General features: G+C 39.1%; 1 protein-coding gene across 1 annotated transcript in view; it reads right to left on the bottom strand.

Annotated features, from left to right (window-relative positions):
• The window catches only part of kifap3a (kinesin-associated protein 3a), a 403,618-nt gene that overhangs the window by 211,136 nt on the left and 178,562 nt on the right, over positions 1 to 13,920 (bottom strand). The window contains exon 11 of the mRNA XM_072511212.1: positions 2,034 to 2,134. Within this exon, the coding sequence (XP_072367313.1) occupies positions 2,034 to 2,134 (101 nt within the window). The remainder of the gene's footprint in view (positions 1 to 2,033; positions 2,135 to 13,920) is intronic.

Below are 13,920 nucleotides of genomic sequence, written 5' to 3'. Positions count from 1 at the left end.
CCACCTTTCCCATTTTGCTTTTGTGCCAGAGAGGAATAAACAATTGTTGCAGTTCCTCCATGCGCTCTTTGAATGTTTGCCATTGCCCATCCACTGTAACCCCTTTATGTGCATTCCCCAATCAATCATAGCCAACTCAAGCCTCATTTTATCGTAGCTTCCTTTGTTAAGATTCAGGACTCAAGTCCCGCAAGTACTGAAAGACGTGCTGTTAGGTAAATTGGACATTCTGAATTCTCCCTCTGTGTACCCGAACAGGTACCTGAATATAGCGACTGGAGGATTTTCACAGTAACTTCATTGTAGTGTTAATGTATGCCTACTTGTGACAATAAAGATTATTATTATGTAATGTTTCTGTGCCTGGAAAAGTAAAACCTATAGTTATATTTGCTGGACAACGGTGTTTGTATATGTGTGGGGTTGGTTTCAATTCCAACTGTGTTTTTATTGTGCTTAGAGAGAGTTACGGTGTGGAGTGTAAGTAGAATAGTTTTGCTTAGCAACTGGGAGCCTTTTAAGGTAGGAAGGCTTTTAAGTTTTAGCTTTTAGTTGAAGTTGCAATTGGAGACAGAACACTGGTGAGTGAAAATATCTCAACTCTGCCAAAAGACTGCACAGGACAAGGGAGTTGCAAAGAGGCAGGCTTCCCAAAAAAACAGGAACAGTCCAGATAACTAGGGAATTGGGACATGAATGTCTGAAGAAGACTGAAGTTAAGAGAACAGAGACCAAGATATTGTTCAGGAGAATTCAAGGGAGAAAATAAACAAAGTGTTCGGAATTAAAGAGTCACTTCCAGTAACCAGATTTAAAGTGGGAAAGCAGACTTCAGAGGTTAATCAAAAGTTTGATGTCATCTTAATAGAGCCTGATAACTAAAGCAATTGTGAACAGTTTGTACAACTATCAAGACAAAGAAAGCCAAAATAGAAGTGGTAAAGCCTGGATATTAGATTCATTGTTAAAAGAGTAGCAGAAGCTTTGTTTAAAAGATTCATTAGGAAAACCTGGACTGGATTCCGGAATGCAAACTGTTAGGATCCCGGCTGAGAGCCCAACTATTTGCAATTTGTAAAACTGTGAAGAAATGTCACTGCACCATAGGAGTGATAACACTGACCCATAGATGTCTTCTGTGTTAAAACAAACTTCAATTTGAACACAGAATTAACCACATTAGCAACAAAGAAATAGCTTAAATGTTAACAGATACAACAGTTCTGAAGTAAAGGAGAAAACCTTAATTTACTTCCTAAACCCACTACTATATTCCAATTAACCAACCAATATATTTTAAATGTCACTCATGAATAAAGTTAACAACCAGGTTTTTACTTGGTTCTCTGTCCAAAGAACCTGCACAGAAAAAAGCTTTCAGGACCAAACTGAAATACCTCTGTTCAGATGAGAGTTTTAGGGTGAAATGTCTTTTCAGACATATCTGGATCCAGCATTCGCTACATCACCTGTACCTAAAGCATGAGGCATTATTTTGTCTCTTCTTACCAGATGCCCTTTGACTTGCTTAGCCAGGACCAAACACAAAACCCCTCATAAATTATCTACAGCCCAGGGGGCTTTCAAATATAAACAATATTCCATTAGATAACTATATGTAAACAAGTAAAGGTTCTCAAGATCTATCAGCAGAACACTTCACTTGCAAATCAATGATTACCTCACTTTTCCAACACGTTAATCACAGCTCTAGCAGTCATACTGCCTGTATGCATATGCATCTTAACCCAGGTTTTAATAACATTGCTGCAAAAAATATAAAATATGACAGTTTCTTAGATTCATCATACTTCCCCCTTTTAATAAAGAAAAGTAAAAGTTACGGTCTTTTGAGACACGGTTCTATTCCCATCCAGTTATCATTAACTGGGATTGTAACAATATAAAATCACTCACTAGATCTAAATATATTTATCTGTAGTCATATTTTCTAAATGATCCTGGTTTTAATAGTACCATTCCCCATTAGTGAAAGAACAGCTCATTTAGTTTGGTCATGAACTTATTTTTACCTGCGGGATGCAATCGGTGTATGCAAACATGGATTTGAAGCGATCATCCATGGTGACATGGTACAGAATACACATCACTATTTGTTTATGATTTTCAATTCCTGAAATAGAAAATACAAAGTGAAATGGATGTTATCAAACACAAAATCCCAGATTTTTTCATTTTCTGAACACTTCCATGACAAACATAGGCAAATTTGAAAAATATCTATGAAGCTTACATGGCAACTGGTGCATTCTTAATAAAATGTTGATTCCTGTTTACTTCAAGGTGTACAGTATTCAGTTCTGGATTCCCCAGAAGGATTTCATGGTTGGCATTTGGTTGATGAGCGGCATCTCATTAAAATATATCTATATATAATCACTGCACATCAGATGTAGTCTGCGGTATTGTTATAGGACAGGGATTAGAGAACCCCAAAGTGTGTCATGGAGTTCATCAGACCCACAACTTTTAATAGATTGTGGTATGGAGAGCACACGGTCCACTCCACAGGTGTGGTACAGCAGAAATGGAAAGTATTTTTTAAAAGCAAAACAATGTTTATTCTATGAACGCAAGTTAACCTTTTTAAAACATAGTGAACATCTTAGCAACCATTAATTCAAATACAACCGCCAAAGAATACAACACTAAGTAATCCTTTAAGCTTTCCTTTGAACATCCATAAGATTTAAAACACCTTTTACCAGAAGCACATCAGGTTAAAGTCACTACTGTTAATAGTTTTAAATCACCAGGATCGATTTACAGTCTTTAGATTAGAGAGAGAGATTCTAATACACCATTCTGGCTGTGACTGCAGCTATCCAGCTCTGAAAACGAAACTAAAACACAACCTGCAGCAAACAGCCTAAAATGAAAGTAAAAAGCTGATAAGACAGCCCAGCTCCACCCACTCTCTGACATCACTGCAGTAGTAAACACCCATTTCTTAAAGTACTCTCACTACAGATATTTATATACACACCCATTTATAAACACCCATTTCTTAAAGGTACTCTCACATCATACCTACCTCCCTCCCCCCCCCCCCCGAGAAAAAAAACCCCATCAACCTCAAGATGGTTTCATTTTTCACCTTTTCACTATCCTTTAAGAAATGCACAGAGTAAATATACTTTTTTGTTTCAAAAAAAGCAACACACGCAAACAGGTACAATAATATAATCCATTTTTGTTCTTCTTCCTCCAACTCAAATCCTTCTCGATTTCCAGTCTCTTTGAACAATAAGGTCTCTGCACGATCCGTCCATTGCTCTACGCCTCGGCTTGTCTCTTTAAAGTCAGATACTTTAGTTCAATCTGGTCACAGAGTCCCTTGTAATTTGCCAACACAGGAGTATTGGTTATCACAACTTTCAGGCCATCAAATACCTGTTGAAAGTCCGCAGTCCACTGAAATTTTCGACGTTTCTTCAGCGAGTCCATCAGTGGAGCAATCACGCTACAAAACCTTTGCACAAAATGTTCCATCAAATCCACTAATGCCAAGAAATCGCATTATTTCCCTTCGTCTTGAGGGTATTGAAAACTCCTCAATAACTGTTGGTTTCACATCCCGTGTGACCATTCGAGCCTGTCCGATTGTATGGCCAAGGAAAGGGACTTGGGCTTTTCCAAATTCACACTCAGCTGGATTTATCACCAAACCCGCCTTCTGAAGTCGATCGAATAACTCCATCAGATGTTTCAAATGTTCTGTCCATGTCTGGCTGAAAATTACCAGATCGTCGATGCATACCGCACAATTGGGTAATCCTGAATGAACTTTGTTAGTTAACAGTTGAAATGTGGCTGGGGCATTTCTCATGCCAAATGGCATAACTTTGAATTGGTATATACCATCTGGAGTCACAAAAGCTGAAGTCTCCGATGCACTTTCGGATAAAGGTACCTGCTAATAACCTTTAAGTAAATCCAGTTTGGAAATAAAAGCTGATTGTCCCACTTTCTCAACGCAATCCTCCAAACATGGGACAGGATAAGAGTCTGTTCTTGTAACTGCACTAACCTTTCTATAGTCCACACACAACCGTTGGGTACCATCTGGTTTAGGTACCATCACTATGGGTGAGCTCCATTGACTGCAACCCACTTCAATTATGCCATTTTTAAGCATACTCTCAATCTCTCTGTTAACCTGTGCCAATTTTAAAGGATTAAGTCTATATGGATGTTGTTTGATTGGAACAGCCTTTCCTACATCATGGATAGCCATTTTAGTACTTCCCAATTTCTCTCCACAAACTTGCCATGTGATATCAATAACTCTTTCAGGTCAGTTTGCTTTTCCTCCGGAGGGTAACTCAACAATTTATCCCAATTTTTAAGAACATCCTCATTTTCCAATTTAATTTGAGGTATGTCAAATTCACAGTCATCTGGATTTGGTTCGTCAATTTGAGTTAGAATCATTAAAACCTCCTCCTTTTTCTCTCCTTCCCTTTCAAAGTACCTTTTAAGCATTATCACATGACACACTCGGTGAGTCTTCCTTCTATCTGGTGTTTTTAACCACATAATTCATCTCACTTAATTTCCTTTCAATCTGATAAGGTCCACAAAACCTAGCTTTTAAAGGTTCACCTCCCACTGGTAACAATACTAAAACTTTATCTCCACTGGCAAAACTACAAACTTTGGATTTCTTGTCCGTTACCCATTTCATCACATTTTGTGCAACTTTTAAATGTTGTCTAGCCAATTCACCTGCTCTATTTAATCGTTCCCTAAAATTGACATGTAATCCAATAATGCAATTTCTGATTTCTCACTCACCAATTTTTCCTTAATCAATTTAAGTGGTCCTCTTATCTCATGACCAAAAATTAGTTCAAAAGGACTAAATTTGGTTGACTCATTTGGTGCATCCCTAATTGCAAACAGTACGAATGGAATTCCTTTATCCCAATCCTCTCGATAATCTTGACAATAAGCCCTCAACATTGTCTTTAATGTCTGATGTCACCTTTCTAACACTCCCTGCAATTCTGGATGGTACGTAGTTGATTTAAATTGTTTTATTCCTAAGCTATCCATAACTTCTTTGAATAACCTTGAGGTAAAATTTGATCCTTGATCCGATTGTATTTCTGTGGGTAGTCCATATCTAGTAAAGACTTCAAGTGACTCCTCCACAATTTTTTTAGCTGTAATATTACGTACTGGAATGGCCTCTGGAAACCTAGTAGACACATCCATTATAGTCAAAAGATATTGATTCCCACTTTTGTTTTAGGAAGCGGTCTTACGCAATCAATTAGGACCCTTGTAAAAGGTTCCTCAAATGCTGGAATGGGTATTAAGGGCGCTGGTTTTATCACTGCTTGAGGTTTCCCTATCACTTGACATGTGTGACATGATTGACAAACTTTAACTCCATCTTTATGTAGTCAAGGCCAAAGAAAATGTTTTTGTATTTTAGCTTGAGTTTTCCTTATTCCCAAATGACCTCCCACTGGTACCTCATGTGCAATTCGCAACACCTCCTTTCTATACCCTACCGGCAATATTACTTGATGAACTTCTGCCCACTTTTCATCCGGCTGCAAATGTAAAGGTCTCCATTCTCTCATCAAGACATCACTTTTACGGTAATAACACTCTGGTATACACTCAGATTCCTCTTCCGTAGATGCTTTCTGATATATCCGTTTTATTTCTACATCTTTCTGTTGTAACTCCGCCAATTATCCTGAACTAAAAATATACGCCTCATCCTCCACCTGTTCTTGTTCTTTTTCAACCATCTGGTCAAAAATAGTTTCTGATAACAGCACTTCAACTTCACTCTTTGATTTCGCCTCTTGTCTTAACCTATAACTTTGCGACCTTGTTACTACACAATCTGGAAAAAAATCCAGGATATTCGTCCTTCAACACTTCAGTTGTCTGATTTTCCACTGGCTTATCAACCACAGTAGGCATCACTCCCACCTGCGATCCAGCTATATCATTACCCAAGAAAAACGGTATTGCTGGACAAGATAGTTTCTCTATTACTCCTACTATCACTTCACCACTCTTCACTGGACTTTCCAACCTTACCTTATATAATTGAACACTACTCCTCTCACCCTGAATTCCACACATTACCACCTTTTCTGGCAACATTCTTCCCAAACTACACAACACCTCATCTCTTACCATTAAAGATAGACTAGCTCCCGTATCTCTTAAAATTGTGACTTCTTTACCTACTCCTCCTGATACACAGGAGTAAACTTTACCCACACAAGTAAATTCTTTAAAGACATCTAGCACCTTCTTATCAATCACCTCTTGATCAGGCTGTACAATCTTTTGTACCTCCTTCGCTTCACTTGGGCTTTCCTTTACCACTTTAACAAACCCCAGTGTCTCATTCTGTTTTACCACAGCAGCCTTCCCAGTGCTTTTCTTCAACCACCAACACTGTGACTTTACATGGCCTAGTTTATTACAGTGAAAACATTTCATTCTTTTTCCACCCTCCTGGATTTCCTTTTTAATCTGAGGTACACTCTCATTATCTCCCATTAGATCACCTTTACCACTTGAGTATTTCTCATGTCCCCAGTTTCTATCCCTCACAGGCTGAAACTGATGTTGGAAACCAAACTTTGATTTGTGAACTAATTCATAATCATCTGCTATTTCTAATGATAATCTCGCAGTTTTAACCTTCTGCTCTTCCACATGAGTTCCTCACGACATCAGGAATTGAATTTTTAAACTCCTCCAAAAGTATAATTTCTCTGAGAGCTTCATACATTTGGTCTATTTTCAAAGCCCTTATCCACCTATTAAAATTACTCTGTTTGAGCCTTTCAAACTCCACGTATGTTTGACCAAATTCTTTCCTGAAATTTCTAAACCTTTGTCAGGCACTAGTTCATATGCACCCAAGATGAGGTTTTTCACCTCCTCATATGTCCCAGATACCTCCTCCGGTAGTGATGCAAACACTTCACTAGCCCTACCTATCAGCTTTGTTTGAATCAGTAATACCCACATGTCCTGTGGCCATTTCATGTGTTTAGCTACCTTCTCAAATGAAATGAAAAAGGCTTCTACCTCCTTCTCGTCAAACCTTGGCAATGCTTGGACATTTTTAAATAGATTCCCACCAAGCCTTCGACTTTGACGCTCTTTCTCACTATCCTCATCACTATCATCCAACTGTACGTTTCCCTTTACGTCTGCCAATTTTAACTGACTGTCATGTTTCATGGTCATTTTCTGAAGTTCAAACTCACTCTCTATCTTTTTCCCTGATCTGTATCTCCCTTTCACTTTCTCTTTGTTCTGCTAGGGCTAGTCTTTCTTTTCTCCTTTCTTCTCTCCCCTTTTCTTTTTCCTCTCTCTCTCTCTCTCTCTTTCCGCTCTATCTCTTTCTCTTTCTGCTCTCTCTCTCTCTCTTTCTTATTCCTCTCTATCGTATTCAAGCTGCTTTAATTCTTTCTCATGCTCCATTCGTTTAAGTTGTAATTGAATGTTTGCTATTTCCAATGAGTCAAACTGTATCTCAGGCAACTTTAAATGCTTAGCCACCACCATAATTACCTCATCTTTTCATATTTTGTCAGGTAATGATAACTGCAATGTTTTTGCCAAATCTAAAAGTCTGCTTTTAGTCTCTGTCCGTAAGGTACTGCTTGTGACCTTCTCCACCCCCAAAAATTTCTGAGCCTCTGAAAGAGCCATTGTCCACAACACACTCTCCACTTAAACTAGAATACCACACCTGAAAAGCAACCACAATATGCTCACCCCTCACTGTCTTTAAGTTCACTAAGCCAATCCAATAGATAGACTTTTATCCCCCTCGAGCCCCCAATTTGTTATGGGCCAGGGATTAGAGGACCCCAAAGTGTATCATGGAGTTCACCTGACCCACAACTTTTAATAGGTTGTGGTATGGGGAGTACAAGGCCCACTCTACAGGTGTGGGACAGCAAAAATGGAAACGTGTTTTTTAAAAGCAAAACAATGTTTATTCTATGAACTCAAGTTAACCTTTTTAAACTATACAGTGAACATCTTAGCAACCATTAATTCAAATACAACCCCCAAAGAATACAACACTAAGTAATCCTTTAAGCTTTCCTTTGAACATCCATAAGATTTAAAACACCTTTTACCAGAAGCACATCAGGTTAAAGTCACTACTGTTATTAGTTTTAAATCACCAGGATCGATTTACAGTCTTTAGATTAGAGAGAGAGATTTTAATACACCTTCTGGCTGTGACCGCAGCTATCCAGCTCTGAAAACAAAAACAAAACACACCCTGCAACAAACAGCTTAAAAAGAAAGTAAAAAGCTGACAAGACAGCCCAGCTCCACCCACTCTCTGACATCACTGCAGTAGTAAACACCCATTTCTTAAAGGTACTCTCACTACAGATATTTATATACCCACCCATTTATAAACACCCATTTCTTAAAGGTACTCTCACTACAGATATTTATATACCCACCCATTTATAAACACCATTTCTTAAAGGTACTCTCACTACAGATATTTATTTATATACCCACCCATTTATAAACACCCATTTCTTAAAGGTATTCTCATATGACAGTATATTAAGGGAGTTAATACACCCCGCCAATGCTTATATAGTGTAAATGGGAATGCCATACTTCAGTGCTGCAGTAAGTTTTTGGCGTTGCAACTATGGAAGAATATATTGGCCATGAAGAGGATGCTGTGCAAATCCACCAGAATTCTAAAAAGGTTAAATTATCAGGAAACGATGTATATCATTTCTCCCTACAGTACAGTACATATTCCCTACAGTACTGAGGATCAATGAGTAATCTAATTAAGGTGTTTAAGATGAAAGGATTCCTAGGATAAATAGAAAATGTATCCCATGGTGGGAGGAGTCTGGAACAAAGGTTCTTAACCTTCAAATTAGAGCTAGGTTGTTCGTGGACGATGTCAGGAAATGCTTCCTTTGGAACACTACCTGTACAGCCCTCTCAGTCCCTCCCAACCCACCCCACCACACACCCACCCACCCCACCACACACCCAAAGAAAAAAGAGTTGCTAAGGCCAGGAGAGTTGAAAATTTCAGAACTAAGACTGATAGCGTTTTGTTAGGCAAGAGTATTAAAGGATATGGAACAAAAGCAGGTGATTGGAGTTAAGATGCAGATCAACCATGATCTAATTGAATTGTGGAACAGGCTTGGAGAAAAAAATGGTTAACTCAGCAATAACAACAACTTATATTTATGAAGTGCCTTTAAGGGAATAAAATGTCCCAAGCTGTATCACTGGAGCAACATAAACAAAATTGATACAGGCAACATAAAGAGATACGTCAGATGATAAGTCAGGTGATATGTCTTGGTCAAAGGGGTAGATTTTAAGGATTGTCCTAGAGGAGGAAAAAGAAGTGAAGAAGGGAGAGTATTCCAAAAGCTTACAGCTAACGCAACTGAAGGTTCAGCGTGAATAACATTGGGGATGCTTAAGAGGCAAGAATTAGAGCAACACTGACATTTCAGAAAGTTTGGGATTGGAGAATATTACAAAGATAGAGAGGGGTGAGGGATTTGAAAACAAGGATGTGAATTTTAAAATCAAGATGTTGCTTGACTGTAAACCAATGTAGGTCAGCGATTACAGGGGTAATCGTTTCTAGGTACTTGTATTTAAGACACAGGCAGCAATTTTGGATGACTTCAAGTTTATAGGGGCTAAATATGGGAAACCAAACCGGACTGTTTGGAATAGTAAAGTCTACAGGTAATGGAAGTATTAAAGAGAGTTCCAACAGCAGATGCGGAGACAGGGACAAAGAGACAACGCGAGAGAGTGGTAATAGGTGGCCTTAGGGATGGCGTGAATATGAGGTTGGAAGCTCATCTTGAAGTCAAGTGTAATACCAACTTAGCAAACAAGCTGGTCCTGTTCCTTTGTTTTTATTAAGCAATAGCAAGTATGAACTTTTATTCAGAAATGTCGGTCTTTATTTTTCTAGTTCACATTGGTTACTTTACCAAAATAAAAGTAAAATAGATGTTATCCCCGAAAAGTGCATTTTGGATTGGTAATATGGAAATAAATTACTTGCAATTTCAGATTCATGGGGTGCCTACTTAAATAGTCATTTAATTTTAGAAATAATTACTGCATTAAATCACAATATGTTAACGTTTGGTCAAATCTAAAGCTTTCCAAAATAAATCAAGTGTTGTTCCCTATAATGATACTCTGGAAAAGGATATATTAGTAGGTTATTGAGTATTAGGGGCCAGCTTAGTTCAGTTGGCTAGACAGCTGGTTCATGATGCAGAACGAAACGAGCAGCATGGGTTCAATTCCCATACCGGCTGAGGTTATTCATGAAGGCCCGCATTCTCAACCTTGCCCCTCGCCCGAGGTGTGGTGATCCTCAGATCATCTGGGACTATGGTGACTTTACATTTACTGTTGAGTACAAGATATAAAGTATAATGGTCCAGATTATGTGGTCAGTGGCAATGGTGTTCAGCCCTGGTGAGTCTGTCTTGCCAATGACATACTCGAGGATGATGATGGAGGAGTCTAGGACATTAACTTTAAGGTATGATTCTATGAGTATAACCACGTTAGGCTATTTGACTTGTGTGTGGAATAGCTCTCTCAATTTTGATAGAGATCCCCAGAAGTTAGTATGGAGGATTTTGTAAAGGCGTATTTTGTAAGCCAACTAGGCTGGGGTGCCTTGATTGTACCATAAGCTTGGTTGATGCCAGTTGGTCCAACTTATTTATTCTGATTTGGTATTTTGATTTTACCATTTCAGAAGGTTGTTAAGTGTCAAACACATGGCTGTAGGTCTGGAGTTGCAAGACGATCAGATCAGGGAGACGAGGCAGCGGGTGGTGGTGTAGTACTGTTGTCACTGGACTAGTAATCCAGTGACTCAGAATAATGCTCTGGGGACCAGAGCTTGAAACCCACCAGGACAGATGATGAAATTTGAATTCAATAAATATCTGGAGTTAAAAGTCTTATGATGACCTTGAAACTTGTCGATTGCTGTAAAATCCCATATGGTTCACTAATGCCCTTTAGAGAAGGAAATCTGTCATCCTTACCTGGTCTGATCTACTCGTGACTCCAGATCCGGAGCAATGTGGGTTGACTCTTAAATGTCCTCTGAAACGGTCTAGCAGTTCTGAGGGCAATTAGGGATGGGGAATAAATGCTGGCCCAGCATTTGCTGACACCCAGATCTCATAAATGAATAGAAAAAAAACTATTCTTCATTCGTGGTCTTCAATTCAATATCATGTATTAAAATAGCCAGGTTAAGAACCATAAAACAAGTTGAATGCAAGAAAACAAACCCTTGCGTCAAGTCTCATAGATGGAGAGGAAATTGTAATTTATATTCTGCAGGCTCACTTTTCAAAGGAGCAATTGGTGTGCTAATCAGCTCTTTCACCCATGAACCACATTTAGTTTGCCTTCTTTCCCTCAGTATAAACAAGTTTCAAGTAATCAAGAAACAAAACAACCTTTTAAACACTGAAAATCATTTTATTTTGTTCAATTGAATGCTTGCTGTTTTTCAGTGCAGCTAAATGGCTGTACACATGTGTTTTTGAAATAAAAAGGAAATTGCTTAAAATAATAATTGTTACCATGCAGCAACAGATCTCCCATGTGAATTATTGTGTAATTATCAATGTTTGGTACCCAATTTACATGTTTCAACTTCAGCTCCCATCAAACTCTTCACCAACTGCTTCAATGAAGGTAACAGCATGAGGCAGTGTTGGGATAAAAGATTGAAATCCAATTACCTTAATCTTAGAATCGTGTAAGACAGTGGAAATCTGTTACTTACCATTTTTTATTTGAGAATAATTTTGAAGGATTTTATCCACAAATAAAAGTTCAATTAATTATGTGAAGCATTTCCTTAAACTATTTGTATTCCAGTGAAAACAAATGACCTAAAAGAGTGCACATATTTTTCTGTATTTGGGATTTTTGCATTCATCCAAAATGTTTTATTGATTCTGAAATGTAGAGTGTGCCACCTCACAAGTAGTTCATTTCAAAAAATTAATTTGAGACATGCACCTTGCTGGCAGGGGCAACATTTATTGTCCATTCCTAGTTTTCCTCAAGTGGCTGGTGGTAGGAACCTTCTTTGTGAACCATTGGAACCCTTGAGGTGAAGATGCTCCCACTATGCTGTTAAATATTGACCCAGTGTTGATGAAGGAATGGTGATATATATCCAAGTCGGGACAGTGCAAGACGTGATGGAATCTTGGAGTTGATGGTGTTCCAGTGCACTTCCTGCTCGTCTTTAGAGGTGATGGAGTTTGTGGACTTGGGAGTTACGATCAAAGAAAGCTTGATGAGTTGCAGCAGTGCTTCCTTTAGACAGAAAATACAAAAGCCACTGTGCACTGGTGATCAAATGCGTGCACTCTTCGGCCGATTAATGATGTGTCAGTCAAGCACACTGCTTTGTCTGGTAGGTGTTCAGCTTTAAGTGTTATTACAGTTGTATCCATCCAAACAAATGTAGCATATTCCATCACAGTCTTAACTTGTGCCTTGTAGGTGGTGGATAAGCTTTGGGCAGTTAGGAGATGAGCCACTCATCGCAGTGGCTCATCGCAGAATACACAAATTCTGATTTTCTCTAGTAGCCACTGCGGTTTTGTGGCTGTACAAATGAGTTTCTGGACAATGGTGATTCAAAGGACATTGATGTTTGGGGGTTCAGCAATGGCAAAGATATTGAATGTCTTTTTGGAGATGGCTGGTGGTTGACATTTGTGTGGTGCTGATGTTGCCAGCCCAAGCCTGAATGTTTTCCAGATCCTGCTCCATACAGATATGGACTGTTTTATTAACTTATGAATTATGAATAGAGCTGAATACTACAATTGTCAGAAATCAACTCCACTTGGGACAGGGAGGAGGTCATCTATAAAGCAGCTGAAGATAGTTAGGCATTGGACACTGCCCGGAAGAAACTCTGCAGCTATGTCCTCCTGGGGCTATGATAATTGACATGCAAAAACCATGATTATGGATTTTTGTAACAAACATTATTCTAGTCACCAGAAGCAAACTTTAACACTAAAAGGAAATTGACATCAGAGAAGCCATTTGAAGGTTATGAACCTTTTTATTGCACAATTTCTTGATGCAATATTAAAGAACCGTTATTACCGGGCTAGAAGCCCGATTCTCCACGCCGCTCCCACCCACCATTATGCTCCACCCATCAAAGCCAGGAGTCAGGAGGGGATGATTTTGTTAAGAATTTACCAGCGGAGGGCCCCTATCCCATGGTCGTTGAAGGGGAAGCAAGGAGGTAAATACACTTTTGAAACTACTGGGGCTTGCTGGGGGTGTATATTGGACCTCAGCGAGTGGTGGGGACGACGTGCTGACAAGTGCGAGGGCTCGGAGTGTCCCCCTTCAGATCAGGGTACCACGACTGAACCCCCCACCCCCCAATTATTGCATAAGACCCCCATCAGTCACCCTTGCCTGAAGGCTGAAGAGCAGTCCAGATAGTCCTATGAAAAATCACTGCATTTTCACTTACCCAACATCTGCTGTCTCAGATAAAAGTATTTACAGCAGCAGCTGTTACAAGTGCCAGAAGCTTTCTTGAAAGCTCAGAACATTTGAAAGGGCTTCAACTCTCCTGACAGCCTTTGTAATGCAAAACTCCCATTCAATTTCACACAGCAAAGCATTTCACCAACCAGTGATTGACAGTTTTATTGGTCCTGGCGGAGGTGCTTGATGGATTTTTTTAGGTCCTCACCACATCAAAAGCAAAGAGATCTCACTTCCTTATTTTCACAGCAGAAAGCACTTAGCTCCTTTTGACTGAGGCAGCAGATGTTACAAATG

This window comes from Scyliorhinus torazame, chromosome 7, assembly GCF_047496885.1.
Source record: "Scyliorhinus torazame isolate Kashiwa2021f chromosome 7, sScyTor2.1, whole genome shotgun sequence".
In the NCBI taxonomy this organism is placed as follows: Eukaryota; Metazoa; Chordata; class Chondrichthyes; order Carcharhiniformes; family Scyliorhinidae; genus Scyliorhinus; species Scyliorhinus torazame.
Note: the sequence above shows the minus strand (reverse complement) of the source record. Positions and strands in the feature narration are given on the sequence as shown.